We start from the raw sequence: 27,400 nt of genomic DNA on the forward strand, positions 1-27,400 counted from the left end.
TGGCCGATTTGGCCGAATATTGTTCCGTGTAATAGTACCCTAAGTATACTCCCTCACTAAATGGGGAATTTTTTTAACCCCCATCCATCATATTCCTTTAATGATACCTTAAAACATTGACGCAGAGCTTTAAGTACAATGATGTTTATTACCAAGTCAAGGCTAAATGAAGGGTGCAAAGGAGGTGGTGTTGTATGTGGTAGCACCGGGAGCTACTATGTTTATGTAATTGTGGGAGTTGGTAAAGGCTTTGCTTATTCTCATTTCTATGTTGACTATGAATTAAAGATATCATGTGGTAATTAAAGCCCGGGAAGTCAAACAGAATCACAAAGAGAATATTAAATACAAAAAGAAAATGAATACTCGTCCCTTCATGGTTTGAAATTAGAATAATACATTTCCCTTAGGCATTATTCTGGACATAATTGGCAATGTATTTCACAGCCAGCATAGTTTCTTCACAAGTAGGCTTTATCTGAGATTCGGGGAGAGCAAAGCCATATCTTCCAGTGTCACGCAACTCAAAAGTGAAAGAGTATTTTACACCTGCATCATAAGCCCAGTCATCAGAACCTCCGGCAGCCAGGTCTGGAATTCAGAAAGTCAAAAGAAATGTCACTTAAAGTGGTTATCCAATCTGAAATATCATATATGGAATTCTGAGTTGTTATTATTATCTTTTCAGGATCATTTTAAATTACATGGCTTATCTATACTATATAAGGGTAACCAATTATAATGTATTTTTCCTCTGTGCAGAACTGCAGGGAGATTATGGCGGCTGTTATTCAGGACTGGACACCTGACCATTCTCTCCATCATGAGATAAGTGATTTTACTTTTACTATATCACTTTATATAATGGACAAAGTCTATATGTATTCTGCTGAATTTGTGAGTACTGGCATGGAGTAATTCCTTATGTGAAGTCCCAAGAATGCCTGATTATTTGTCGGATATGGGGAACCCAAAAGAAGATCCTATATATAACTATATACACAGTGGCAAATATTGTCATTCAGAATAACTTATCAAAGTAATAACTTACAGATTGTGGTTCCACCAGGACCATAGGTATATTTGGTTTTATACAGGGCAGTTAAGGCTTCGACTGCTCCCTTTGCAACATTATTCTTCAAAAATAATAAGCATACATGTTACATAGATTTGTATATGGATTGGTTTACATAAGAAAAACTACAGAAAATAATCATGAGAAATGTGTCAGACACCGATGAGTTAAATGTAAACAATATAACAATATGATTGGCTGTTATTACAATATAGACTATATGACTGAGGAAGACCAGCAAAGATTCTAATAACTCAGCAAAGTAAATCAAGCGTTAATTTACACAGACGAACAGCTAGAGTTTACCATTGCATCTCATTCATTGTTTCCATAGACTTGAAGAGATAGTGAACTAAAGCAAAGTTAAACAGCAAAAAAACCATCATCACTGTAAATGCTGATATACTAATTATGTACACTGTTAATCCCAGAGATAAAAAATAATTGAAAGAGTATCTTACGTTCAAAAGAACTCTATCATATCTGTGGTGTCATATCTAGCCAAACATTTGCATTACTGATATTCTATATCTTTGGCCACTTTCCAGTGCATGTCTACAGCTCCTTTTTGCATTTTCACCTTTTAGCAATTGCACGTTCTATTTTACACTTTTACTGGTAAAAGTAATGCTGCGTACATCATAACATTTACAAGGATACATACATAATTTTTTTTAACTTATGTTATATGTATATGTATGTATAACTAGTTCTTTGCGGGTTGCCCCAAGAGCCAAGTGATTAATCCATTCCCTAGCTAAACCACTAATTCAAGATGGATGAGACCATGCTGGGCCCATGAGGCTTGAACTAGAGCCATCATATTGATCAGTTGTGTTTGTGTGAACCAGAACATAATGGTCATGGCATATGATTACACACATTTAGCTAATAATACTTTATATCTGTAATGGTGGGTTTTATGGTCCAAATAAAGCTTTCATAACTATTATAACAAAGTAACATTTCTGTAGGTTCCCATATAAAACTGGACAATACAATTGGAATACACTTACAGTGGGCATTTATTATGTTGAACAGCAGCCATTTTCTGGCACAGAGGGGTCAGATGTGAATAAATGTATTCATACATGCTGGCTCTGCGTCCAACAAATTTAACAATGGACTTAAAGGAGAAGTACGGCCAAAATTAATTTTTGATATGTTATTACTTATGGATAGTTATACAAATTTCTAATGTACATTAACTATGGGAAATGCACATATAGGGCTATTTCCCTTAATTTAGTAGATCAGGAAGTGTTAGAATTCTCTCAGATACAGTGACGTCACGATGAAAGGTGTAATTCCTATGGAGTGTCCAGTGTCCAGGGGTGCTCTATATGTAGAAGTCTATGGGACTTTATTGTTTCTATGGATGTCTATGTAAAGTAATGTTATGTACTGTACAGTATGCTTTATTGAATGAATACATCTATGGAATACTTTGGGGAGCAAGTGTCCTTGCTTCCCAAAGTATTGCATAAATGTATTCAATCAGTACATTAGGATATCACAGTGAGTCCGCCGATCCGACTGGCTGCCGCTCTCCCCCCACACATACCAGCTCCCGATGCTTCCTGGCCAGCACGTGTGGGAGAGGACGGTCAATGCGGACACCAGGATGCATCGGAGCCGGTATGTGAGGGGGTGAGCGGCGGCCAGGCGGGGAGTCAGCCATGGGATAGGGGTGAGGTCCCCAGATCCTGGAAGGAGGAGGGGGAGTGGCTCCCCCCTGCGCCCGGCGGCAGGCAAGTGATAGCCATAACCCAGCTACTACTCCCATCACCTGCTCATACTATGAGCAGATGATGGGAGCAGTAGTTCAGTGTATATAGTCTGGATCGGCTGGAGTGCGGCAGATCGGCAGGCTTACTATGATATCCTAATGTACTGATTGAATACATTTATGCAATACTTTGGGAAGCAAGGACACTATTCATTCAATAAAGCATACTGTACACTACATTACATTACTTTACATAGACATCCATAGAAACAATAAAGTCCTATAGACGTCTTCATATAGAGCGCCCCCTGCTGGACACTCCATAGGAATTACACCTTTAGTCGTGACGTCACTGTATCTGAGAGAATTCTAACACTTCCTGATCTACTAAATTAAGGGAAATAGCCCTTTATGTGCATTTCCCATAATTAATGTACATTAGAAATTTGTATAACTTTCCATAAGTAATAACATATCAAAAATTAATTTTGGCCAGACTTTTCCTTTAATAAAATTCACCCACAGTGTTATTATCATTTTAAAAAAAATAGAATGAGATAAATAAGTACAGTATTTTCCTGCATATAAAACTACTTTTTAACCCAGGAAAATCTTCTCAAAAGTCAGGGGTCGTTTAATACGCCAGGTGTCGTCTTATACAGTGAGTATATCCCAAACTCTATATTTTACTGGGAAAGTTGGGGGTCATCTTATACACCCAGTAAAAGAAAGATACATCATAAAGACATGACTAAGGTATCTGGGTGCAAATTCACAGATTGTTAGAGTGAGCAAGACAACGCGCTCAGCTGAAAACTTTGCTCACTGGAGGGGATGGATTTTATAGACTTTTCTAATAAGAAAATCTGTAAAAGCATCATTAGAAATAACTTTTGACATGTCACAGAGACATGTCAAAATTTTTGATTGGTTGGGGTCTAAGAGTGGTATTACACGGAACGATTATTGTTCGAAAAATCGTTAAATCGTTCGGATTTGAATGATATTCGTTTAGCGTAATAGCAGACAATTATTAAATTGTTGTTTAATTTTAACCTATTTTTATCATTTGCAAATTGTAATAAGACGTTGTTCGGTCGTTCGCAGTAGCGGCGAATGCAGTGGCGATGACAGGACGAACACAATAACGATCGTAAGTAACGATCATCGTTCCATGTAATTGGGTGAAGGATTTCAGGTCGTTCGCCATAGCGGTTGTTTGAGTTTGTTTATCGTTAATCGTTGATTTAGAAAAATCACTTCGTGTTATAGTACCCTTAGGGGAAGATTTATGAAAGGGTGTAAATATACAATAAAGAAGAAAAGACTGGATTCCTTCAGCTCACGTAAAATCATTCAATTTTATTTCAATATTTCATTAAAAAGACAGCCGACGCGTTTCGAGCCTAACCTGGCTCTTAATCATGGCATCTAAATGGTAATGTTACAATACAAACAAAATATTAGTGTATGTACAGACAAACTGATTAAAATTACACATAACAAAGTGTTAGTCACAAAAGGAAATAGACAACAAACATATTACTGAGTAAGCACTGATTGTATAGCATGTATGTTAATATCATAGTACGCTTGGAATATAATTACATGGCATAACAGCCATATTCTGTACACTATTGTGACTGGATGAAATAAGACATACCATGTGGATTCAGAAAAATACATAAATGATATATAATGTAACTCCCATAAATACAAAGTATCAGCACATACTAGTTGGATACCTGGAATTAGTGCAATCATTGGGGAAAAGGAATAATGCCTCCCATAATGAACGGACACCACGGAAACAAAAAGTCTCTGTAATACACAAATGAAATAGATGCCTAATGTATGCAGAGACCGGTGGCACAAGTAGCATGATACTGTCATATAAACCATATACATCCATTGGAATATGGAGATATAGATGCATAGCCACTCACCTAAAGGGAACCAGAACAGCAGGAGAGACGCATAACGCGCCGCAGGAAAATGCGGCGTCTAAAGCAGGTGACTAAGTGCCGGGATAAATACCCGGCGAAACCGGAAGTGTTGTCTCGCGTCACATCCGGTTGTTGGAACACTTCCGGTTTCGCCGGGTATTTATCCCGGCACTTAGTCACCTGCTTTAGACGCCGCATTTTCCTGCGGCGCGTTATGCGTCTCTCCTGCTGTTCTGGTTCCCTTTAGGTGAGTGGCTATGCATCTATATCTCCATATTCCAATAGATATATATGGTTTATATGACAGTATCATGCTACTTGTGCCACCGGTCTCTGCATACATTAGGCATCTATTTCATTTGTGTATTACAGAGACTTTTTGTTTCCGTGGTGTCCGTTCAATATGGGAGGCATTATTCCTTTTCCCCAATGATTGCACAAATTCCAGGTATCCAACTAGTATGTGCTGATACTTTGTATTTATGGGAGTTACATTATATATCATTTATGTATTTTTCTGAATCCACATGGTATGTCTTATCTCATCCAGTCACAATAGTGTACAGAATATGGCTGTTATGCCATGTAATTATATTCCAAGCGTACTATGATATTAACATACATGCTATACAATCAGTGCTTACTCAGTAATATGTTTGTTGTCTATTTCCTTTTGTGACTAACACTTTGTTATGTGTAATTTTAATCACTTTGTCTGTACATACACTAATATTTTGTTTGTCTTGTAACATTACCATTTAGATGCCATGATTAAGAGCCAGGTTAGGCTCGAAACACGTTGGCTGTCTTTTTAATGAAATATTGAAATAAAATTGAATGATTTTACGTGAGCTGAAGGAATCCAGTCTTTTCTTCTTTATTGTGCATACCCCGGTATCCAGGGGTTATACCTTCGAGCTCTGAAATTGAAATATAAGGAAACAATATCCATTCTACTGGGCGCTGACCACCTCTACTACTTTTGCATTCTCCCTGTAAATATACACCTGGTGTAAACTGGCCACAGCAACCAATCACAGCTCAGCTTTCAGCTCTGGTAGAATATAAGAGAAGCTGTGATTGGTTGCTGTGGGTAGTTTACACCAGGTGTATATTTACACCCTTTCATAAATCTCTCCCTTAGTGTTCAGACTGTGACTGATCAGGAGAACCAGAGTGGAGACAAGGCTGCTGTGTGTTCCTTTTCCTGCTCTGTGTCTGTCAGAGTGCGTTAACATCAAAGACTTACATTATGCAGGCATCCTGATCACATGACACAGAGACGGATGTGAATGTACTAAATGTGGACTTCTCCTTGATAGTTCTCCTAATTGGATGCGGTCTGGACACTCAGACCCAGACCATTAAAATTTTTTGACGTGTCTGTATGACATATTAGCCAGAGGTCTGACAAAGACATGCTGGGTCTAAATGTTTCTCTTATGTTTGTTGCTTGATGAATAAAATTCACTAAAATTAACGATATTGGATGCTGTTGGATTATTCACACGTTTAAAGTATTTTTCTTATGACAGGTACACTGAAAACTTGGTCTAATAAACTCATTTTTCTGTAACATATATTTAAAAAAAAGCCAAATGTAAGTATCTTGCTCACCAGTTCAGTGTTATCCTTGGAAATAGCATAGGTGTAGGAATAAGGGAAAAGCAACATCTGCGAGTAGGAATGGATGGTCAGGTAAGCCTTGATAGAAGGAATGTTAGCACGGATGAAGTTAGCAAGGGCTTTGGTTTCAACCTCTGATTCAGGAGCAGTGCCACAGTATGTCTCATCACAGGCTCTTGAGGAAGCCCCCACAGCTTAAGAACAAAAAAAAGAATGAATATATAAATGAACTATACTGTGGTGGTACGTCTGCATATAACATTCAGCGCTATATGTAGCATTGTGGGAGAGAACATTGTTGGCAAGTAATGTTATTCTTCAATGTCATAGAGTAAATTTGGATTGGCATACATCCCTAGTCAGTGTTCTAAGACTCCTAGATGGAGTAAAACAGTGCCTGGAAAAAAATACTACCTTCCCAAGATAGTGTGCAAGCTATTCTGCATATCCTTTCTTCATAGAGTCAGTATTTTTGATTCTCATGCACTTTTATCCTGGTTGGAGAGTCCATCAGTTCTCTAGCAATACTGTGTATTACCAGGACATTGTTGCTCTAACACTCCTTTAAAGGGGTAGTGCGGCTCTAAAAAATTATTCACAGAATAACACACATTACAAAGTTATACAACTTTGTAATGTATGTTATGTCTGTGAATGGCCCCCTTCCCCGTGTCCCCCCACCCCCGCCCGTGTACCCGGAAGTGTTGGTGCATTATACATTACCTGATCCGTGTTGAGGGCCGTCCACCATTTTGTGCCAAACGTCATCTTCGGACAGACGGCCGAGTCGCTGCCGCCCGTCCCCCCTCCGCCGCGTCACAACTGTGCTCAGCCGCGATTGGCTGAGCACAGTTATGCTGAGCCAATCACGGCTGAGCATCGGATGACGCTGCAGAGGGCGGACGGCATTTGGGACAGTCGGAGCTCTTCGCCGCCCGCCCGAAGAAGACGTCACTGGCTGAAGATCGGAGACGGGGGTCGGCACGTGACAGGTGAGTATAGTGCACCACACTTCCGGGTACACGGGTGGGGGTGGTGGGACACGGGGAAGGGGGCCATTCACAGACATAACATACATTACAAAGTTGTATAACTTTGTAATGTGTGTTATTCTGTGAATAATTCTTTACCGCCGCACTACCCCTTTAAGTTTAGAAAGCTATACCTAAGATTTTCTTTTGTGGTACGTTTATTCATCATGGGATACCTTGACATAATGGGGTATATATTTTATATTTGATGTCAAAAAGATGTTAGGGCAACATTAGGTTAACGTTAGGGTAACATTTTAATATCACTTTCTAAATGCTGTTTTAGGGTACAATTAAACATGATAAAGTTCCTATTCTGTGTTCTACACCTGAGTACCATGGTTATTACAGCTTTTTCTTTTGGAGTGTACTCTCGAAGCTAGCTACATCCCTTATTGGTGCATATTTAAAATGTAGCGGCATGGAGTTGCAGTCAGTTAAATGGAAGCAAGTGGCTCATTGGAAGGTGGTCTCCTTGATGGGAGATCCCCCTTGGCTTAGTGGTTCCTTTCCAAAGAAAGGTTTGGCTAGCTCACTGATGTTGAGAAACATATGATAGTGTCTTGGCAGTATTTTTACATAGTTAAATTGAATCAGGCTGATGAGTGGATTTCCGAAATAATGCTTCACTTCATTATTTCTGTAAATTTGTTCATCTCTACCACCTACCAACCAGGACTTGTGCGGGCACTGGGTTCACATAGGAGTGATGGACACCCCGCCACAGGATTTACACAGTGTGTGAGCTGGTCCCAAAATTCTATGGCAGTTTAACCTTGCTCCCTTCCAACACATGCATGGTATGCACCTGCAGGTTACCCCACTCACTACTGCATCAAGGCTTCACTTCCTGGATAAAATGGTGATGTCACGACCCGACTCCCAGAGCTGTGCGGGCTGTGGCTGCTGGAAAGGATGGTGGCAGAGGGACACTGAGGGACAAATGGCACTAGAACATCCCTCTGCCATCATCCTCTCCAGCATCATTTTTTTGCGCCATGATCTTTAGTTTTTATTAACACCATATTTGTGTAGATGAGATGTATTGATCAATTTTTACTATTTAAAAAAAAAAAAAATTAAATATAATAAAAAACATCCATCTTGGCGGCTTTTTACCACTTTTTGTTTACATTGTTTGCCGTGTGGGAACAATATTGTTTTATTTTAATGGATCGGATGACTACATACGCTTATTTTTATGTTTTTTATTTATAAAATGGGAAAGGGGTAATTTAATTTTTTATTGGGGAGGGGCTATGGTGTATTTTTAAAAACTTTTTAAACATTTTAATTTAACACTTTTTATGTCCCCTTAGGGGACTTTAACATTAGCATAGCATTGATCAGTGTAATCTGCGATTATTGCATAGAGCTGTGCTCCCTTCACTGATGTAAGTGCTGCAGTCGCGGTACTGCAGGGGTAAATGGTGGGCCGCCACTCGATCATGGCAACCCGTTATTAACAGTGAGGGCCTGACTGCTGATAGCATCCGATCCCCATGTTATATGAAGTGGGCAAAGCCCCTGAGCTCACTTCATAATGCCAACGGACCCATTGGCGTATAGGTACATCATGGATCCTTAAAGCGTAACTGTCATTTTTTTTTTGAAGAAATCAGTAGTATAAGTGATTTTAAGAAACTCTGTAATAGGTTTTATTAGGCAAAAAAGCCTCTTTCTGTACTCAAAAAGCAATTTCCTAGCCTCCCCCCTCACTTCTTATCTGTGCATTATCAGGCAAATCCGTCTTCATTACAGAGAAGCCAGTGAAGACGGGTTCTGCTGCGTCCGTTATATCCCTATGGAGGGGGGAGGGGCAGAGGGAGATGAGTGAGCAGGAAGAGGAAACATGAAGGTCAGCTGTTTGTAGACTGTCTGGGCCCCTTAAAATGCTGGATTCAGAGGTCAGAAAGGTCAATGCTTATCTAGGAACTTACAGAGAGAAGATTGCAGGGTGTTTTGCTGTGCAGAACTGCTCCTTGCTCTCTCACTCCTCTCAGCCCCTCCCCTCTCCATAGCCACATAATGGACACAGAAATCCTGCTTCTTCTAAAGTGATACCTAATAAGTAGAGATGAGCTAACCGGGTTTGGGTTCGAGTCCATCCGCATCGGCATATGATTAGCGGGGGCTGCTGAACTTGGATAAAGCTCTAAGGTTGTCTGGAAAACATGGTTACAGCCATGTTTTCCACATAGCCTTAGGGGTTTATCCAACTTCAGCAGCCACCGCTAATCAAATGCCGAAAGTTCCGGTTCGGATGGACTCGAGCATGCTCGAGGTTCGCTCATCTCTACTAATAAGTAAGACCTAATAAAACAGCTTTTTCAGTACAGAAGGAATGTTGTTTGGTAAATAAAACCTATTACAGAGTTTATTAAAATTGCTTGTACTATAGATATTTATTGTTTTTAGAAAAATGACCCTTAAATGACAGTTACGCTTTAAGCAACAGGATTCCATGACGTACCGGTACGTTACGGGTCCTTAAGTGGTTAATATAGTTTATGTGCATAAAAATGGCAGAATCTTTCACTAGAGGTGGAAATGCACTTACTACACCATCCAGCATTAAAGTTTCTGTTGGGATCAGTTCCAACGCAGCTGCTATTTTTGTTAGCGGAACGTGTCTTTCTCCACATACGGTTCTATTGAGAATAATTTCGAATTCAAAGACTTAGAAATTATGTAACAACTTTTCCAGCTAACTCCATTCTTGTATGTTTAGTTACTTACTGTGGTCCAGGTAAATGCATAGCCATCAACATTCAGGACTGGAAGAACGTAGAAATCCAGATTGTTGAGAAGGATGTCAAATTGTGAGCCAGAACCATAAGAGTTAACAGCCTATAGTAAAGAGAGATACCATAGATAGAGCTCTGGATTAACAGTTGTCTTCAAGGATATGATGCCGACATATATAATTTCCACTTTATTGTATGGTGCTATTTGTTTTTAGATCCCATGGAGGGTGCATGTTTTGTTATGCACATCTGTAATATATAATGTACTTTTAATTAAATTTGCTAAGCTTTATATCAGAGCGAGTTTACTGGCTTATATCTGATTGTGTATTGAGTAACTTACTTCCTTCACAAACCACTGGCAGAAAGCAGGGGAGATCCATTCTCTTGCATGGAATCCACAGTCAATGAACACTGCATTCTTGTTTTTTCCACTTTTTCCAACCTTTTAAGAAAAGGAAGCAATTAATAAAGCAACTAATATGGTAAATCCCCCACATTTTATTGATAGGCTGGGTGTGCTTGGGTGGAGATTGGGTGTGGTTGGGAGCATTGCTTAAAAAATGAAATGAAATACTGCGATGCACTTTGCATGCCGCCTTGTATGTCCCCATCATGAAGCAAAAACATTGAGTAATGTTTGCTGTGCTCACAAGGGTTAATTGTACAATGCGCCATGTGACAATACAACACAACACTACTACTCTTGGCTAGTCGGCAGCATAACACTCATCATTTCCTGTTGATACCGCACACACATGGTTTTGGCACATCTGTCTTCCTCAATGCCTTTTGAGACCAGCAGAACCTGACTTTATACACAGATATATCCTATACTACTGTCTATTATTGTCCTTTCTGGAGCTTGCTACTTACTTGCTAAGGGTTCTATTACACAGGGTGATTATCTGCCCAATCTGGCAGAATTGGGCGGATATTGCTCCGTGTAATAAAGATATCGATCAGCCGATCATCAGCTGATTGATGTTTTTTAGCTAGTTTAAAAATCATTGGTCGTCAACTGTGCATTGCTCTGTGTAATAGGAGATGAGTGGTTGGCAGCTGATGAAAGTATATAGAAAACAATGACATTATTAATTATCTCTCCACGCTCCCAGGTGTTCTCCTAACTATTCCCAGGTCACTGCAGAGGTCCCTGAAGTTCCTGGTGCTGTCTCTGAAGTTGCCCCAAGTCTTAGGTCAGCATGCTGCCTTTTTGGATAAACTGGCACAAAGCCCTCACTGACTTAAATCGATCCAATGTAAACAGGCCAGGTGATTACATTTTTTGGAAGGCATATATTCATATATATTCACCTGCACATATTCCCATGTAAATTAAAGTGGAAATGAACATGTCACTATTTTTTTTTTCCACTGGGAGTATTTGAACGTGCCTTTAGCATTATAACCTGCAGAATCAAGGTTCATGACAGAGGCTTCATCCCCATGTAAATTTAACTAACTTACCTTGAGCAAGTAAATAGGACGGCCTTCATATGAGGTTCCAAGCACAGAACGGGTTACCAGACCTGGGTTCTGAGCAGCAATGTTAGCAGACCAAGCATTAATCTGTGGAAATCCATCAGTTAGATGAATTGTAACCAAACCTCATTGTATCAATATAGTTTGAGTGTTGTGGAAGACGGGCTTACTGTATCAAGATCATTGTACTTCTCATAGCTGTGTACAGCACGGATGTTGCTATCACGCTGCTTTTCCAAAGCCTCCTGGAGATCACTGATCAAAATCCTAAGGGAAGAGAAAATCATTCGTTCAGGTCACTAATAAGAAGGAAATAAAAAAAAGTGGTTTAAATTTGCTGTTTTTATTGGACTGTTGCTTTACATAAAATTCTCTTTCAGTTTTTTTGTATGTTATAAAAATTAGAAATTATCTACTCCTGATGCTGAACTTACTCATAGGGGATCTGACTTTGTTCCAGAAGAGCCTGAATATCATAGGACACAAGGCCTTCAGCACGGAAATCTACACGTTTGCCTGCTTCTACAAGGTCAACGTTGTCTGGAACCCAGAAGTCGAGCTGGAAAATGTGAAACCAAAGTTTATTTGTTGGGGACGTAAAATCCTGAATCAAACTCTATTCAAGACCCAGAATATTCAAGACATTTTTGTCACAAAATGTTGTTCTTTTTTTTTTGGAACTTCAATTAGAAAAAATTTGAAGGGATACTCCAGCGAAAATCTTTTTCTTTCAAATCAACTGGTTTCAGAAAGTTATATAGATTTGTAATTTACTTCTATTTAAAAAATCTCCAGTCTTCCAGTATTTATCAGATGCTGTATGTCCTGTAGGAAATGGTGTATACTTTTCAGTCTCTCAGTCTCTCAGTGCTCTCTGCTGCCACCTCTAGCCAGAGCAGGAGTGGTTTTCTATGGGGATTTCCTACTGATCTGGACAGTTCCTGACAGAGACAGAGTTGGCAGCACAGAGCGCCGTGTCAGACTGGAAAGTATACACCATTTCTGGCAGGACATACAGCACCAGATAACTGATAACTATGGGAGGACTTGAGATTTTTAAATAGAAGTAAATTACAAATCTATATTCTTTTCTAAAAACCAGTTGATTTAAAAGAAAAAGATTTTCGCCGGCGTATCCTTTTAAGGATCCATCAGGTACCAGGACCCAAGTGCAACTACAACCCATTCTATAGTTACTCTCTTGTGATCATGGGACAGCTGGTTTGCAACCATAGATTATTAGATAGTAGACTTAAAGTATACGTACCACCTTAAGGGCAAAATTAAGAATTACATACCGCCCTATTGGATCTTTTCAAATTGGTTGCCTAATTCACATGATATGTGCCTGTAACAAGGTCCATTGTGCGCTGGAGGCAGGCCCGGTGTGACCAATTTGAAGATTCCCCCCCCCCCCTCCCGTGACGTGTGCCTTCTCTTCTCATTCAGACACGCCTCCAGTCTCTCTCAGTCCTGCCTCCAGTTTCTGCCCTTCCCAGCCTGTTATTGTGCTGTAATGTCCATCGCCATAAGCAGAGCTGGGTATGATGTCTATAAATATCAGTCCTCAAAGCAAAATTAGATGAATTTGTTGAACAAATTAACTGTATTCAGTCCTTTAAAAATTACTGATACTAGCCCATAAATGTTTAATAGTAAAACAGATATCAAATAATAGTAATAGTAAGTAGTACTAAGTACCACAGGGCCCTTGATAAACAGATAAGAGGATATAAAATCAAATTAAATATAATATACCTAAAAAAGTCACATGAAGTGCAATCATGACAATTATTTCCGGACGTCTTTTGCAAACATCATAGCTTTTCTTTTTTCACTCTCCTTTTACAATTTTTACTATTAAATTCAATGGACTTTGGACACACCCAAAGGCAAATTAGTCCACCTAAACTGTTTCGCCAAACAGTGAAATTATTTATTTTTTCTTTTCTTCAACAGAGAAGAAAAAACTTAGTGGGAACATAGCCTTTCACAGTTAACCCTAGTTATTTAACCCTACAAGGACCATCAGAAAAGTCAGAAAGTGTTAATCACATGGGGGTCAATGGAAACAGTAAAACCCTGAATTAAAGCTACAACGCTTCAATGTTCCTTGGTGACTTGTTTGTAGTTTCTAACGTTCAAGGACAGAGGTGCTTGAAGTTTGATTTAGAATAGAGATGAAAGAGAAATTCATCAGACATGAAGATGAAAAGGATGAAGGTTAAAACAATTGAGTTCATTCTTAAAAATAGCTGTGTGCTGTTCCAACAAGGATTGGGAGTACAATTTATACACTCCACAAATCAAAGCACTATATACCCCTTCCAAGGTTTTATACAATTTCGTGTAGATCCAGTCTAGTATTGCTAATGGAAACTTTAATAACACAGCTGATGAAGCAGTCTTTGAGAAAATGGTGGGAGATATGCTGGGGATCACCATACCTTTGTGTTCTCAGCAAAACTTTTGATGAGTTCTACATGCTTGTAGTCCTGTGGAAATACCCGGAAAACTTTCTCCCTGTAAATATTTTAATAAATGTAAATGCCCATATAGATTTTTATCCATAAAGTCCACATTAAACATTGTGCTTACCCATGAAAGCTTCTGGGTTCGGCGGATACAGCCGCAATACTCGCAAGGAGTAGTATGGTCCACATGGTGATAAAGATAGGGAATGTTAGTTCTGTCTCCTATTTATATATGCTGTTTAGATAGTTCACCTGGCTCATGATTTGCAGAGAGAGGCTCCACGCCCATTGGTCTATCTCATATATGATTGATTATGGCATTGACCTTCTTGTATTTACCCATTGACTTGTTTTTGTGCACCTGTGTATTAATAGTTCATAAGCCGCTGTGTAGAAATGCCTTCTCAGAAGTTTCCAACAGGAAAACTGAATGTGAAATGTCTCCAGTGATCAGCTTATCTTTGGTGTATCCACAATATTCTACTAGCTGTGTGGGGATGAAACTTATGCTATTACCATAGCCACTTAGCTTACAAAATTATCAAATGGGACCTTTGGTCTTCGTGAAGGTTTAGTCTTTTGGAGAATTAAAGGACGAGTTAGAAAAGTCTTCTAGTTGTATAATCACACAACTGGTATGGAGCCATATTCTTTTCAAACTGCTACTTACTTCAAAGCAATTCAGTTTTATCATCCATATTCTCCCCACCCAACCTCAAATATTTGTTCAGAATCTTCTGTACTCATATATGCAGGATATAGCACAAGCGTAACATAAAGAGGGATAAAGCTATTGATATAAAATGATTGCCATACAAGGAAGGAGGGATCAGTGTAGTAATGCAAACCTCTGCAACAAGTACCCCTGTAATGTTGTAAAACCATTCATGATAACAGAGCTATGGGGTTTCTCTGAAACAGATAATAAGAAAGGGAGAGATCATTTGAATTGAAGTTAATTCACTGTTACAGCAGCGCTTTGTAATTTCATGACAAATCAAATCTAATTACATCGGCCAGTCTAAAAGTAACTCATTTATACTTTTTCTTATTTATTTAACATTATTAGAGGTTAGGGCCAAATTTTTTAAAACCATTTGTAGTAAACTTTAAAGGGAATCTATATACTTTAAAGGGAATCCTAACCTGCTGATGGAGTCTAATAGGGGAGGTAATAAGCACATGGAACCCTTTTCGTAGCACTCAGGTGCAACATTTTATTTTATGCTAATTAGCTTGTTTGGTACACTCCTTTATTCCTCAGTAAACCGAAACCTCCGCCAACCCTCCTGTGCTGGGATTTCTGTGAAACTGCATGACCTCTTCCAACATTTGTCTCAATATCAATAGTTGCATTGCCACCATGATTGGCTGATATTTCATCATTTTCCCTCTGCAGAGCAACCTTGACGCTACTCGGGGAGAAAAAACCCAACAACAACACATTCTGCTTTAATGCATTATCCATTACTTATGCAAAAGAAAATTAGATCACACATCTTTCTTCCATCTAATAGCACACTGAAGTTATATTTACAAAATTAGATTGAATTAAATGTTTACAAAGTTTAGGGTGGTTCAATATTGACTATTGACCAGACTAATATGCCCACACTGTACCAAAATCAACAAAGGTTGATAGTCTTGCATGGGCTAGGGAGCATCTATGCTGGATGAGGGACCAGTGGGCCTCAGTACTGTTCACTGATGAAAGTTTTTTCATGTTAAGCCCAGATGATGGCCACCAATTATGTTGGAGATATTAAGGACAGCACTATGCATCAGCTACTGTTGCCCTTGTTGGTGATGGTGGTGGTACAGTGTGGGCTGGTGTATGTAGTCAATACAGTACTGTCCTACACTTGACTAGTACTGGTACAGTGACAAGCCCATACTGCTTGAATAACATTATTAATCCAATCAGTGTGCCTCTACATAAACAACACAGGCCTAATGACACCTTCATGGATGACAATGCCCCAGCTCACCGAGATCTCATCGATGCAGCTGGAGACTGGGGGACTTTAACCCATAGCTGCACCAGGACATTATTGAACGTCCTCGTGCCGCTATGGGAGTTCAGAGGGGGGTCGCGCGGCCGCGATCCCGGGTGCCGCATGTAGCCTGGGATCGAGGCTATTATAGGGCACGGTCCGATCGCCGTGCCCACTAATTAAGTAGTTAGAAGCAGCTGTCAAAGTTGACAGCTGCTTCTAAATACTTGCTCATCTCCATCCCTGGTGGTCTAGTGGGGGGATCGCCCCCCCGCGGCGCGATTGTGGGGGGCGATCCCCGCATTCATCCCAGGCCGGGGTCTTCGCCGTAATGGCAGCAGCAGCCAAAAGCAGTAGAACACGATCTCATGGATTCATGCAGTATAACTATACTGCATGGATCTCTATGAGAGATCAGAGTGCATATACTACAAGTCCCCCAGGGGGGCTTCTAGTATATGTCTAAAGTAAAAGAAAAATTTATTTTTAATAACACAAAATCCCCTCCCCTAATAAAAGTCTGAATCACCCCCTTTCCCCATTTTATAAATAAAAATAAATAAATAAACAAACATGTTTGCTATCGACGCATGCGTAATCGCCCGAACTATTAATTAATCACATTCCTGATCTCGCACGGTAAACGGCGTCAGCGCAAAAAATCCCAAAGTGCAAAATTGCGCATTTTTGGTTGCATAAAATCCAGAATAATTGTAATAAAAAGTGATCGAAAAGTCATATATGCGCAATCAAGGTACCGATAGAAAGATCACATCATGGCGCAAAAACTGACACCTCACACAGCCCCATAGACCAAAGGATAAAAGCGCTATAAGCCTGGGAATGGAGAAATTTTAAGGAACATATATTTTCTTTAAAAGGTTTTAATTTTTTACAAGCCATCAAATCAAATAAAAGTTATACATGTTACATATCGTTGTAATCGTAACAACTTAAGGAACATATATAACAAGTCAGTTTTACCCTAGGGCGAACGGAGTAAAAACAACCCCCCCCCCCAAATAAAAAAAAATATTTTTTTTTTTTCAATTTCACCACACATATAATTTTTTTCTGGTTTTCCGGCACATTTAAGGCAAAAATTACATCTGCCATAGCAAAGTAAAATTAGTTGCGCAAAAAATAAGGGCTCATTTGGGTCTCTAGGTGGAAAAATGCAGGCGCTATGGCCTTATATACACGAGGAGGGAAAAACGAAAACGCAAAAATGAAAACTGGCTGTGTCCCCTAGGGGTTAAATGGAGATTCCTGTGCTTTCTCCAGACCCAAATCCACAAAACCTATGGGAGTCCCCATGTAGAGGCTTGTAACATATGATGCCATGCTTCAGCAGACATTAAGCTGACTTGTGAACAGCATGAGATGTTGTTGTTGTTGTCAAGCTGTAATTGATGCTCAAGAGCAAATGACAAGTTATTGAGACATTGACATTTCTTGTTTGGGGGTATAACACCCCTATTGTTGGCTTTTGTTTCAATAAATTGTTTGAGATGAGCAAATCACGATTGCTGCTTCTACTTAAATGCCCTACTCTCTTGATATAATACTTTTTATAAGAATATCCAGCACAAAATATCCGAATAAAGGTAGCAGACAGTGTGAATAAAACTTATCATAGAGTAAAGTTTTGTGTCTTTACCTTATTGCAATAAATATTCTCATTTTTAGTAAGTAAATTTGCATTGCAGAATGAGTGATAGCACATACTGTATCTCCAAACTGCAGCCCTCCAGCTGTTGCAAAATCACAATTCCCATCATGCCGGGACAGCTAAAGCTTTGGATTTGGCTGTCTAGGCATGATGGGAAATGTAGTATTGCAACAGCCGGAGGGCCGCAGTTTGGAGACTCATGCTGGAGACTGATGCAATAGTCTATATGTTTGCGATATGTGAAATCACACAGTCCTACTGCTCTAAGGCTCTAGACTTCTCACTAAGCAGAGTGGATTCTTTACATATTTATCTGAACATGGAGTGAAAATTTAGTATATGTAATTTGAGTAATCTCTCACACCTCCGACAAGCCTATATACTGTAACTGAGATCCAATAACTTGTATTCTTTCTGCCTGTTAGTAGTTAATCTAGTTTTTTGAGCCAAAGCCAGAAGAGGCCCTGACATCTCTCATGAAATGTTAGTTTTAGTAAAACTTGTATTCCCTATTCTGATTCATCGGAGAACTAAGCATTGTGCCGTTCCTTTTCTATTTCTCTTGGAAATGTATATATAAATTGACGACTGGGTATTACCAATTCTCATGTCAACAGATCATTCCCCTATAAAGCCTGTACTGATAAGAGTGAAATGTATCCAGTTGACAAAGGGAATGTAAACACTCAAGTGACCATGTATAAATAATACAATGTAATAATAGAGGCATAGCAAAATACAGGGTTCTTGGGAAAAACATTGATATTTTGTAGCAGGCAGAATCTTCTATCCCTATGTACCAGTCTCTCATTTACTGTTTTTATTTTTTTTCCCCGTTTTATAATATTTTCTGTATATTAACCTTTTATCACATGTACAGTGCTCTGGAATCAAGAGAACTTTGACTTTACAGTGTATGTGTATTAATGGTGCACTACTACAAGCTAGCGGACACAAACGATCTACTTTGCATGCATCGAAAGCAATTATTGAAAAATTGCAGCTGCCTCTCATTATGCTCAGCTCCCGGTAAAATGATGTGTGCGGGTCTGCTCTCACTGCAGCGGTCCCACACACACAAAAAAAAAACTTCACAGTCATAAACGTATATGTATATTCCTACTGCACGGGGTATGTGCAGTAGGAACGTATATATACAGATTGCTGACGTGAAGGGGTTAAAGAAGAAATGCTAAATTATTTTAACATATCAAAGGCCTGTGTCAGGAGATAATCTAGCCCATGATCTGCAGTTAGCTAGCATTTTAATATTGTACTCTATTGCTGTGTGAACTGAAGTAGGGGATGTTGAACGGCTGTTGAAATATTTGTACTGTGAGTACTAAGAGACATGTCCCTAGTGGAGAAATTATAGCAGCCAAGAATGTAACTGCTCACATTTTTGTTAAGTTGTAGTAAAAGATGAGTGAATTAATTCATAATAAATGGAATTTCGCAATTGCTTTAAAAATTTGGGTTGATTTAAATCTTATACTTGGGATTTGTTTTTGGTGGAATCACTTCGATGTGGCATACAGAAGCGAGGAATCCCGACTCTTGTATGCTGAACAGCCTCAAAGTAAGCAGCGTTACTGTATACGGCACTATTTTCCTTGACTTCATTTGCTGGCCCGGACATTTTGTTCCCAGTGTAGCAAATGTTTGTAGCTGCCCAGAGTATTGTACAGAAGTAGAAGGCATAAGATCCATACATGAGCTGTGACACCTGGCTTTGACAGGAGTTCCTCTTTCTGTATGTCAATAGCCAATTCAACCAAACTGAGGCCGTGATAGTGGTGTAATGCTGCGACTTTGGCATGTTAGATGCACCCAGACATGCTTCCCCTGCTGTCCCAACTGCATTCCAGAGGTGTTGGCATCATTTCCTGAGGTGTCATGGTGGACTTGGAAACCCATATTCAACCACTTGGAGATGACCAAGTCACAAGCATTTTATTCCCCTAGACTTTAATGGGATTCGATCGGATAGTTGAGCATCGCGGTCTATTCGTATTGAATTTTGAACTTTCGAATATTTCGCTACTCGCTCATCTCTAATTCTCATCACTGGGGCTACAACTAAGGTGAAACTTCCTGTTGTGTCTGTAGTGAAAAGGGGAGACTGCTGTAAAGTGATCTGTACAGCATTGCAGCGACATGTGACACCAGTAGGTAAAGGAGACTATCACTTCCTGTGTAATTACCTCTTTTAAAGATCACAGAACACACTTAGTAATGTTTTACATTTATCTCAAGAGGACAGGTCATTGGTGGGACTGGACCCTGCTGTTCAGCAGACCTGAGGGTTTTTTTTAATACAAGCTTCACTGCACTTAAAGTGACACTGTCACCCCCTTTTGTGCATTCTGACATCTCTACACAAGTGTAAAGGGTAAATTTAGCAGTTTTCACACCTTATTTTATATCATACGTCATGGTGCTTGTTCAAGTAAAAAGTGATCTTTTATGAACTGCAGATTGTGTTAAGTGGGCGGGGCAAAGCAGCATTAGCCCCACAACACCCCGCCCACAACGCCCCCTTGGCGCCCATTGGTGGGCCGACCTAGAGGGGGTGGAGCCTAGACCTTTAGGCCAGCCTGTTCCAATGGCCCACTTAACATAATCTGCAGTTGATAAAAGATGACTTTTTACTTGCACAAGCACCATGACATATGATGTAAAATAAGGTATGAAAACTGCTAAATTTACCCTTTACACCTGTGTAGAGATGTCAGAATGCACAAAGGGGGTGACAGTGTCACTTTAACGTTTCATTATGTTTATATAAAGTCTGTTAAATCACAATTTCTTCTTCCTACTACCAATTTTATAAACTGTTCCAGAATTCACCCCTACAATAAATCCTGTAGGTGTTTGCACCAGAAGTACACTGTCATAATATTTATCTATAGGTTTATGTCTGTGTGAAGTGGCTGCTTACAAGCCTGACAAGAAATACTCGTAGGAAAGCGAAGGCATGTTTAAAAATATCATTGAAGAAATGGATGACTGGACTGCTCTGCACTTGCTTCCCATAACATCATTTTGAAGATCACAAGGTTTATGTAATTACTTAAAAAAATTATACTTCCCTTGCAATATTTATTTTGGGTCACGTTACAGTATTTGCCTATTATGACTACAAAAAGCTAATAAAAGGCTCACAGTACGTCTCTATCACATGTAAGCGGTCCCTAGTCTGGAAAGCGGTGACATTTAGAACGTCATTGTCATATTTTCTTTGTGATAGCAGCGACATGTACATGGCTGAATGAATAGTGGCTACCCTGGAGCACTGCACTGCAGTTCAGTAACTAAAACTGTCTAAACAGATTTTTCTCACAGGAACAATTCAAAGCACATCATTAAAGTGAAGACAAAATTACAAGTCTCGAGTTGACTATTATTAGCATGGAAAATCTTCTGCAAAAACTTACAGACATTTAATGGTCAATGAAAAAGAACTTGGGATGTTCAGCTATAACTTTATCCCTAGGGCTAGGTTCGCACACAGTAAAATAAAAGCTAAATACGACCATAATTTTGAGTGAATATAAAACCATGTAGGAAAAAAGGGCCATATTTTCTTAAAGCAGGTCCGTTATTTGGACAGTGGTAATCAATTACGTTGTAGTTTTATATGGTGTGTGTGGTGCACAATGAAGCACATTATTATATTGAAATAGCGGCTGTATTTCTACCTTGAAAATACGGCTGTATTTTACCTATTTTTTATGGTGTGTGAACATAGCATTAGGCCATTTTCCTGTTGTGTGAACATAGTCTAAAGTGGTTATGACATATAGGCACTTATGCCCAATTTACATGATAGGGAATGAACACACTAACCAGAATATTAAAAAGACAGCTGCATCCCTGACGTATGTGGTTACTGTATGAAGGGCAGAGCAAACTGCAGGCCTCCGAGGTATGGAAAAAAGAGATAATATAGAGTGGCCCTGTGCCCAGAAAAACACACCTCTTTCACTGGTCTGGCCTGCCCTTATGTCCTATCGATATTACTGTACCTCCTTCTCTGTCTCTTAGATCTCTCTACTGTCTAGTGTTTTATATAAATTTTTATTTGGTGTGCATTGGAAGAGAGGTAGTCTTATACGCCCAGTCGTCATCTTACAAAATAAAAGGTAATACTACCAATAGTAAGGTAATAATACCAATGCTATAAAAGGGAGCAAATACTACAGCCATGCCATGACCACTGTACTGTATTACCATGATACTGTATTACCACCACATAATGACTAATACCACCCTATATGCAGGCCATTTATACATTGAGCATATTACAGCACAGTTACAGTATATCCTAGTGACCCGCAAGTGACGTCTTTTCTGATTGGAGTCTTCCTTTTTTGTTTTCTTCCTCACTTGGCTCAGACTGTCATGATGACTTATAATACCACCTACCCACCTCTATACAAGGTGAACATCCATAGTGCCCCAAATGGTAATAATGCCCCCTTCTGCAGCCCATGCAGTATTAGTTTCCCTAGCAGTACCCCTTAATAGTGCCACATACCGAGGTTACCCCATAATAGTTCCCAACACAGTAGTTATCTCTAATAGTCCCCCCACACATTAGTTACTCCATTGTTACCCCCATGCAGTAGGTAATCCTATACTTGTGTCCCATATAGTAGTTAATCCCCCAAAAGTGCCCCATAGTAGGTAATCCCTACAAATACTGTCCCATATACTAGTTAATTCCCCCAATTGTGCCCCATATAGTAGTTAGGCCCCCAATAGTGCTCCATATAGTAGCTAATTCTTCCCAAATCCCAATATTGCCCCATATGCTGGTTACTTCTCAATGGAGCCCCTATTAGTCCCCCACATGGTAGGTTTAATTCTCAGAAGTATCCTCCTCCCCTCCTCTATGAGACCCCCCACCCCCCAGGGAGAATGCAGTGCCCCCTCCAGAAAAACAAAACATTATATTGAGGACAGCATAGATATAAAACAACCTTTACAGCACACAACCTCATCAGCACACAACCCAGTATATTCCCTCCTGCCTTTCGTCTTAAACCCTTTCCTTATAAATTGTAAACTCTCAAGAGCAGGGCTCTCACTCTTTATGTTTGATGTAAAAGGAACCAATCAGCCTAATTGGGCTGATATGTTCCCTGGAGAACTGTATATAGCACCTGTGTAGCCCACGGCACGTACCGACCGTAGCTGCAGTAGAAGCCTTATACCGGATAAAATTACATGCCGGGCATGCAGCAGGCAGAGGCAGGCAGGTAGTCATCTGGATTGCTCCCTGTCCATGTGTAGTCACCGCTCTCTGTCTGTTATTGCACTCAGTGGGATGATTGACAGGCAAAGAGGCCAGTTACAGGCCTTTAGTATCCCCCACACAGAAATAACACATTCATAGTTCACCTTTAGCCTCTCCACTTAGGAAAGGTGCCCCTTTAACCCATTCCCGCCGCTGCACAGTAAACTAACTTCACTGCAGCCTATGCCTGGTGCCGCATCGACGTTAATTTACTGCAGAGGATGACACAGGCGTAGGATCTATGCGTGTGTCATCTGCGGCGGGTCCCGGCTAACAGTGATAGCCGGGGACCTGCTGGAACTCTCAGCACCGGAACTTTTAGCAAGACCGCAGTATCTATAGGGCTCCGGAGAGACAATTTTCCCTCTACAAAGGGAGAATTATCTCTCCGTTGTGCATCGGAGCTCTGCGAACTGATTGCAGAGCCCCAATGGTAGCCATAGAAACCGGAAGCCTCAGGCTTCCAGTTTCTAGCTATAGAGGCTGGCGAGGGACAGGAGGGAAGGCAGGACGTGCTCCGGGCATTCTGCCCCCTCCCCTTTCTCCCCTGCCGCTGTCAGAAGATTATGACAGCGACAGGGGACAGCGGAGAGGGGGCAGACATAGGGGACATCAGCTATGGGATCATTATGATCCCATAAGCTGATGTCAAATCACGACCTGGGCATTGAGGCATCAATGATCCTAGATCATGAAAGGGTTAATGTCACCACTAAAGAAATGGTGCCCTTTAGTTTTCCTACTCAGCAAAAGTACCTTCTTAGTGTCTCTACTCAGAAAGGGTACCCCTTAGTATTCCCAGTTAGGAATGTTGTTACTCACCTGTACTGCTACCATCTTAGTTACCTAATGCCTCCTAGTCAGTAGTCAGTTGTCGCATCAGTGCCCCTGGTTGTAGTGCTTTCCCTAAGGGCCGGTTCACACTGAGCAAACACGGCGCAATTCCGCGGCGGAGCTCTCCGTCACGGAATCCCACTGTGCTCAGTGTGCTGCTTTGAGCGAATGGGAGAGCGCGCGCCTGTCCGCTCCCTCTCCTCTCCGCTCATGTTTGCTCCGTGTGAACTGGCCCTTAGGGTGCTAATCTGTAGTGCTGCCTCCTTAGTGCCCCAATTTGAAGTGCTGCCTCTTTGTATTTATCAGTCTACCCCCTTACAACCCCTAATCTATGGTGCTGCACCAGCTATGCTCCCACTATGTAAAAACAATGTCCGTATTTCATAACAACGGCCATAGTTTTTACATAGTGTGAACATAGCCTAAAACCGTAGGGTTCAACTACCTCTATTTAATATGTATGGTCAACTTTACATCGTCACTCAAAGGACCATACAGAATTAGGCTATGTTCACACAACGTACATTTTTGTAAAATCGCGACCGTTGTACAACAGCCGTGATTATTACGAAAATATACATTGCATTGCTGTCTATGGAATCCCGGCTGGAGCGTATACACATACTCGGCGCCACAAACAACTGACATGTCAGGTTTCTGCGGCCGCTATTCATTGAATAGCGGTCGCAAAAAACCCTGTCAGTGCACACTGTGGAGCGTACTACATAGCAGATGCGTCCGCATCAGAGAACTGCGGCCCGAAAGACTTTTAGGACCTTACTCCAAATACTCATATGATAGAAGGAAAGTAGGTGGTGTCCACATGACAGGGTTGGTGCCAGGTTGATGACAATTGGCAAAGAACACAGTCTATTATATAAACCAAACAAATATAACATCTCCCAGTAAGCACAAGAATGTTTTATGCTTACAAGTAATGTTCATTGTTTTCCCTGACTCCATAAGCATTCAGATGTTTAGCGTAAGGACAGAATTCTTAGAATTAATTAAAAAGATTAGAACAATCATTTTAACTTCAGTTTAGTTATATCTTCTTGTCTGCTCACCAGAAACGAATAAATATAGCAGAGGAAAAACTCCACATGCCTTCTTCCTTAGTCTTCATGTTGCAGCAGATCCCCGGGGCCCTATAACTTTATTTGAAGCTAAAGTGCCATAAAGTGATCTAAGGCATTTGTTGCACTGCGTTCATAAGTATTTTTCTTGGATTCATCTTTTGTCTTTGCAAAAATGAAGACACATTTAAATGAGATTTCTAACAAATGATTGTGTCATTACTTTCTAAAATTCATTTCTTTGGAATTATTTCATTTTGGAACTAAATATGAAATAGAACAAATCCTCAAAATGCATAAAAATTATTCAGCATACTCGGTTGTCCAATTTTCAAAACACATAAATCTTTATGGTCTCATTTTCTCTTCGACACTTTCTTAGAATATAATAAAATATGTAAGAATAGGGAAAATGTTCTGCCTAAGCCTGAGTTGTTTATTACTAAATTCTGCCAATCCCAAGTGAATATTGCCATTGCAATGAGAAAATCCAGCCCACTCCAGAGCTTTATAGTTTATGGCTTTATTCCCGAACACCGGCCTGGCATGAAGCACTGGGGGTGCCTCCTCTCTCTGCACAGTGCCATTGATTCTAATGGAGCCGTGTTAAAGAGAGGAGGGGTTTTTGTCACACTGGGGATTGGTGGGCCCACCTCCAGTGCTTCTTGCCCGGATGGTGCTCGGTAACAAATTAGCACCATGCACGGGAACCAGGTGGTGGTTTAAAAAAAGGACCCCAGCGTAACTGTACCGCCGCCAGTCTATTTATGTAAAAAACACAAAGCGATGTACCTAGTGGTATATTCGCTTTAAGCAATGTATTTGGCAATATACTACAAATATGAAGTTTAAATGTTATTTTATTTAAACACTGAAATTAGCACACATTTTTTCACAGAAAACACAACAGTTGAACCTTTTAGTTGTTCAGAAATAATACTACCAGACATAAAACCATATATAAAAACATATATGTATATATACAAAACATCACGATAAAGAACAATAATGTGATATATGCTATTAAATTACAATGTATTACCAAACATTTAAGCTTAATAAAATGATCAATGGTTGAATAAGTTTATGAATACATTTGAATGCATTTGTGTTATTGTATCGTGCTGGTTTGATTTAACAAAACATTTTACAATAGGTTTTTGATAAAAAATTTTGCTCAGTTTTTCTTCTCCATATTTTCACATATATTGGAATCTGTGCTCTCCCATCCAAAACTGGCTGTGATTTTGTAAGCTGATTTATTACCAAGTTAAAACCAGAAAACATTCAAGATGCAGAAGTAAAAACATTTTTTTTAAATATATAAAGACCTATTGGAATTCTCTTTCTGAACACAAAACTAAGAACAATGTAATAATAGAAATACATTCAAGGACCCATGACCTATAACATTCACTATGGGTACAGTGTTGACTTTGAAATATAATCAAATTGTGAGTGACAATAACGTCTATCTGAGATACAGTATGATCTACATTGTATACCTGCATCCCCTATATGTAGATTTTTATATTCTTGCACCAACATTGCCATTGTGATGAGTTCTAGCACAATGTAAAAACATTATAGTCTTCACTATATTTATTTAAAACATGACTCATTTGATAGATGTCTCTAGTCTGTTCTGAACACATTTAACTCCACCTTTGTAAAACTATGTTCTACCATAAGAGACAGATAACTACGTCTAGTCTTTTTACATGGGCAGACAGCTAGATCGGCGCTCGTTTGCTAGGCCAACTCCACGGCCCGACAATCGTTTAGCGAGGGCTGCAGGGACATCATTACCGATGATGAGAAGGGAGAAGGAGAAGACCTGCAGCCTGGACAGGTAAAGTATGATGTCTGTGAAATTGTTGGCGACCGATGATTTTAGGTTTGAACCTAAATGAATGATCAGCCGATAACATGATCATTGGCTTATCGGTCTCTCTATTACGGAGTGATATTTGACCGAATCGGGACGATTCGGCACATTATCACTCCGTGGAATGGATCCCTAAGGCTCAAAGGGACCAGAAAAGTGTGTGTTTCCTATGTTTTTATGGGTTTTTGTGTCTCCATGTTTTAATTGATGAAAAAAGGATTGATTTTTGATTGATCTCTACTGAGTACTAGAACAAGATGTGCCACTATTCATACACTATATGTGGATATATCACCAATGCAAGTTCATTTTGTAATTGGCACATAGCCAGTGACAGAAATCTGATCTTTAGATTATTCTTAGAGGTTGGATATTACACACCCCAACCCCTGCCCAATATGAAAGCTGATATCCTAGACCAACACACATTTCCTGAACCTTTTACAGGGCTCAGTATCTGTCAGCCAGGCTACATTTGTGTGGCCCTTTACTTCAGTCATTCGTCAGCTTTGTTCCCACAA

The 27,400-nt window shown here is 39.9% G+C and overlaps 1 protein-coding gene across 1 annotated transcript; it reads right to left on the minus strand.

The window, feature by feature from the left end:
- Window positions 1–293: 293 nt before the first annotated feature.
- LOC138794943 (carboxypeptidase B-like) lies at window positions 294–14,330 on the minus strand. The gene is made up of 11 exons (XM_069973880.1): window positions 14,238–14,330; window positions 14,087–14,162; window positions 12,074–12,198; window positions 11,810–11,906; window positions 11,625–11,726; window positions 10,498–10,599; window positions 10,147–10,257; window positions 9,968–10,058; window positions 6,368–6,570; window positions 1,052–1,136; window positions 294–591 (listed from the first exon to the last, which is right to left on the minus strand). Exons 1-11 carry the CDS (start codon window positions 14,300–14,302, stop codon window positions 407–409), a joined length of 1,242 nt encoding a protein of 413 aa, XP_069829981.1. The 5' UTR covers window positions 14,303–14,330; the 3' UTR covers window positions 294–406.
- Between the last annotated feature and the right edge of the window lie 13,070 nt (window positions 14,331–27,400).

Source organism: Dendropsophus ebraccatus, chromosome 6 (assembly GCF_027789765.1).
Source record: "Dendropsophus ebraccatus isolate aDenEbr1 chromosome 6, aDenEbr1.pat, whole genome shotgun sequence".
Classification (NCBI taxonomy): domain Eukaryota; kingdom Metazoa; phylum Chordata; class Amphibia; order Anura; family Hylidae; genus Dendropsophus; species Dendropsophus ebraccatus.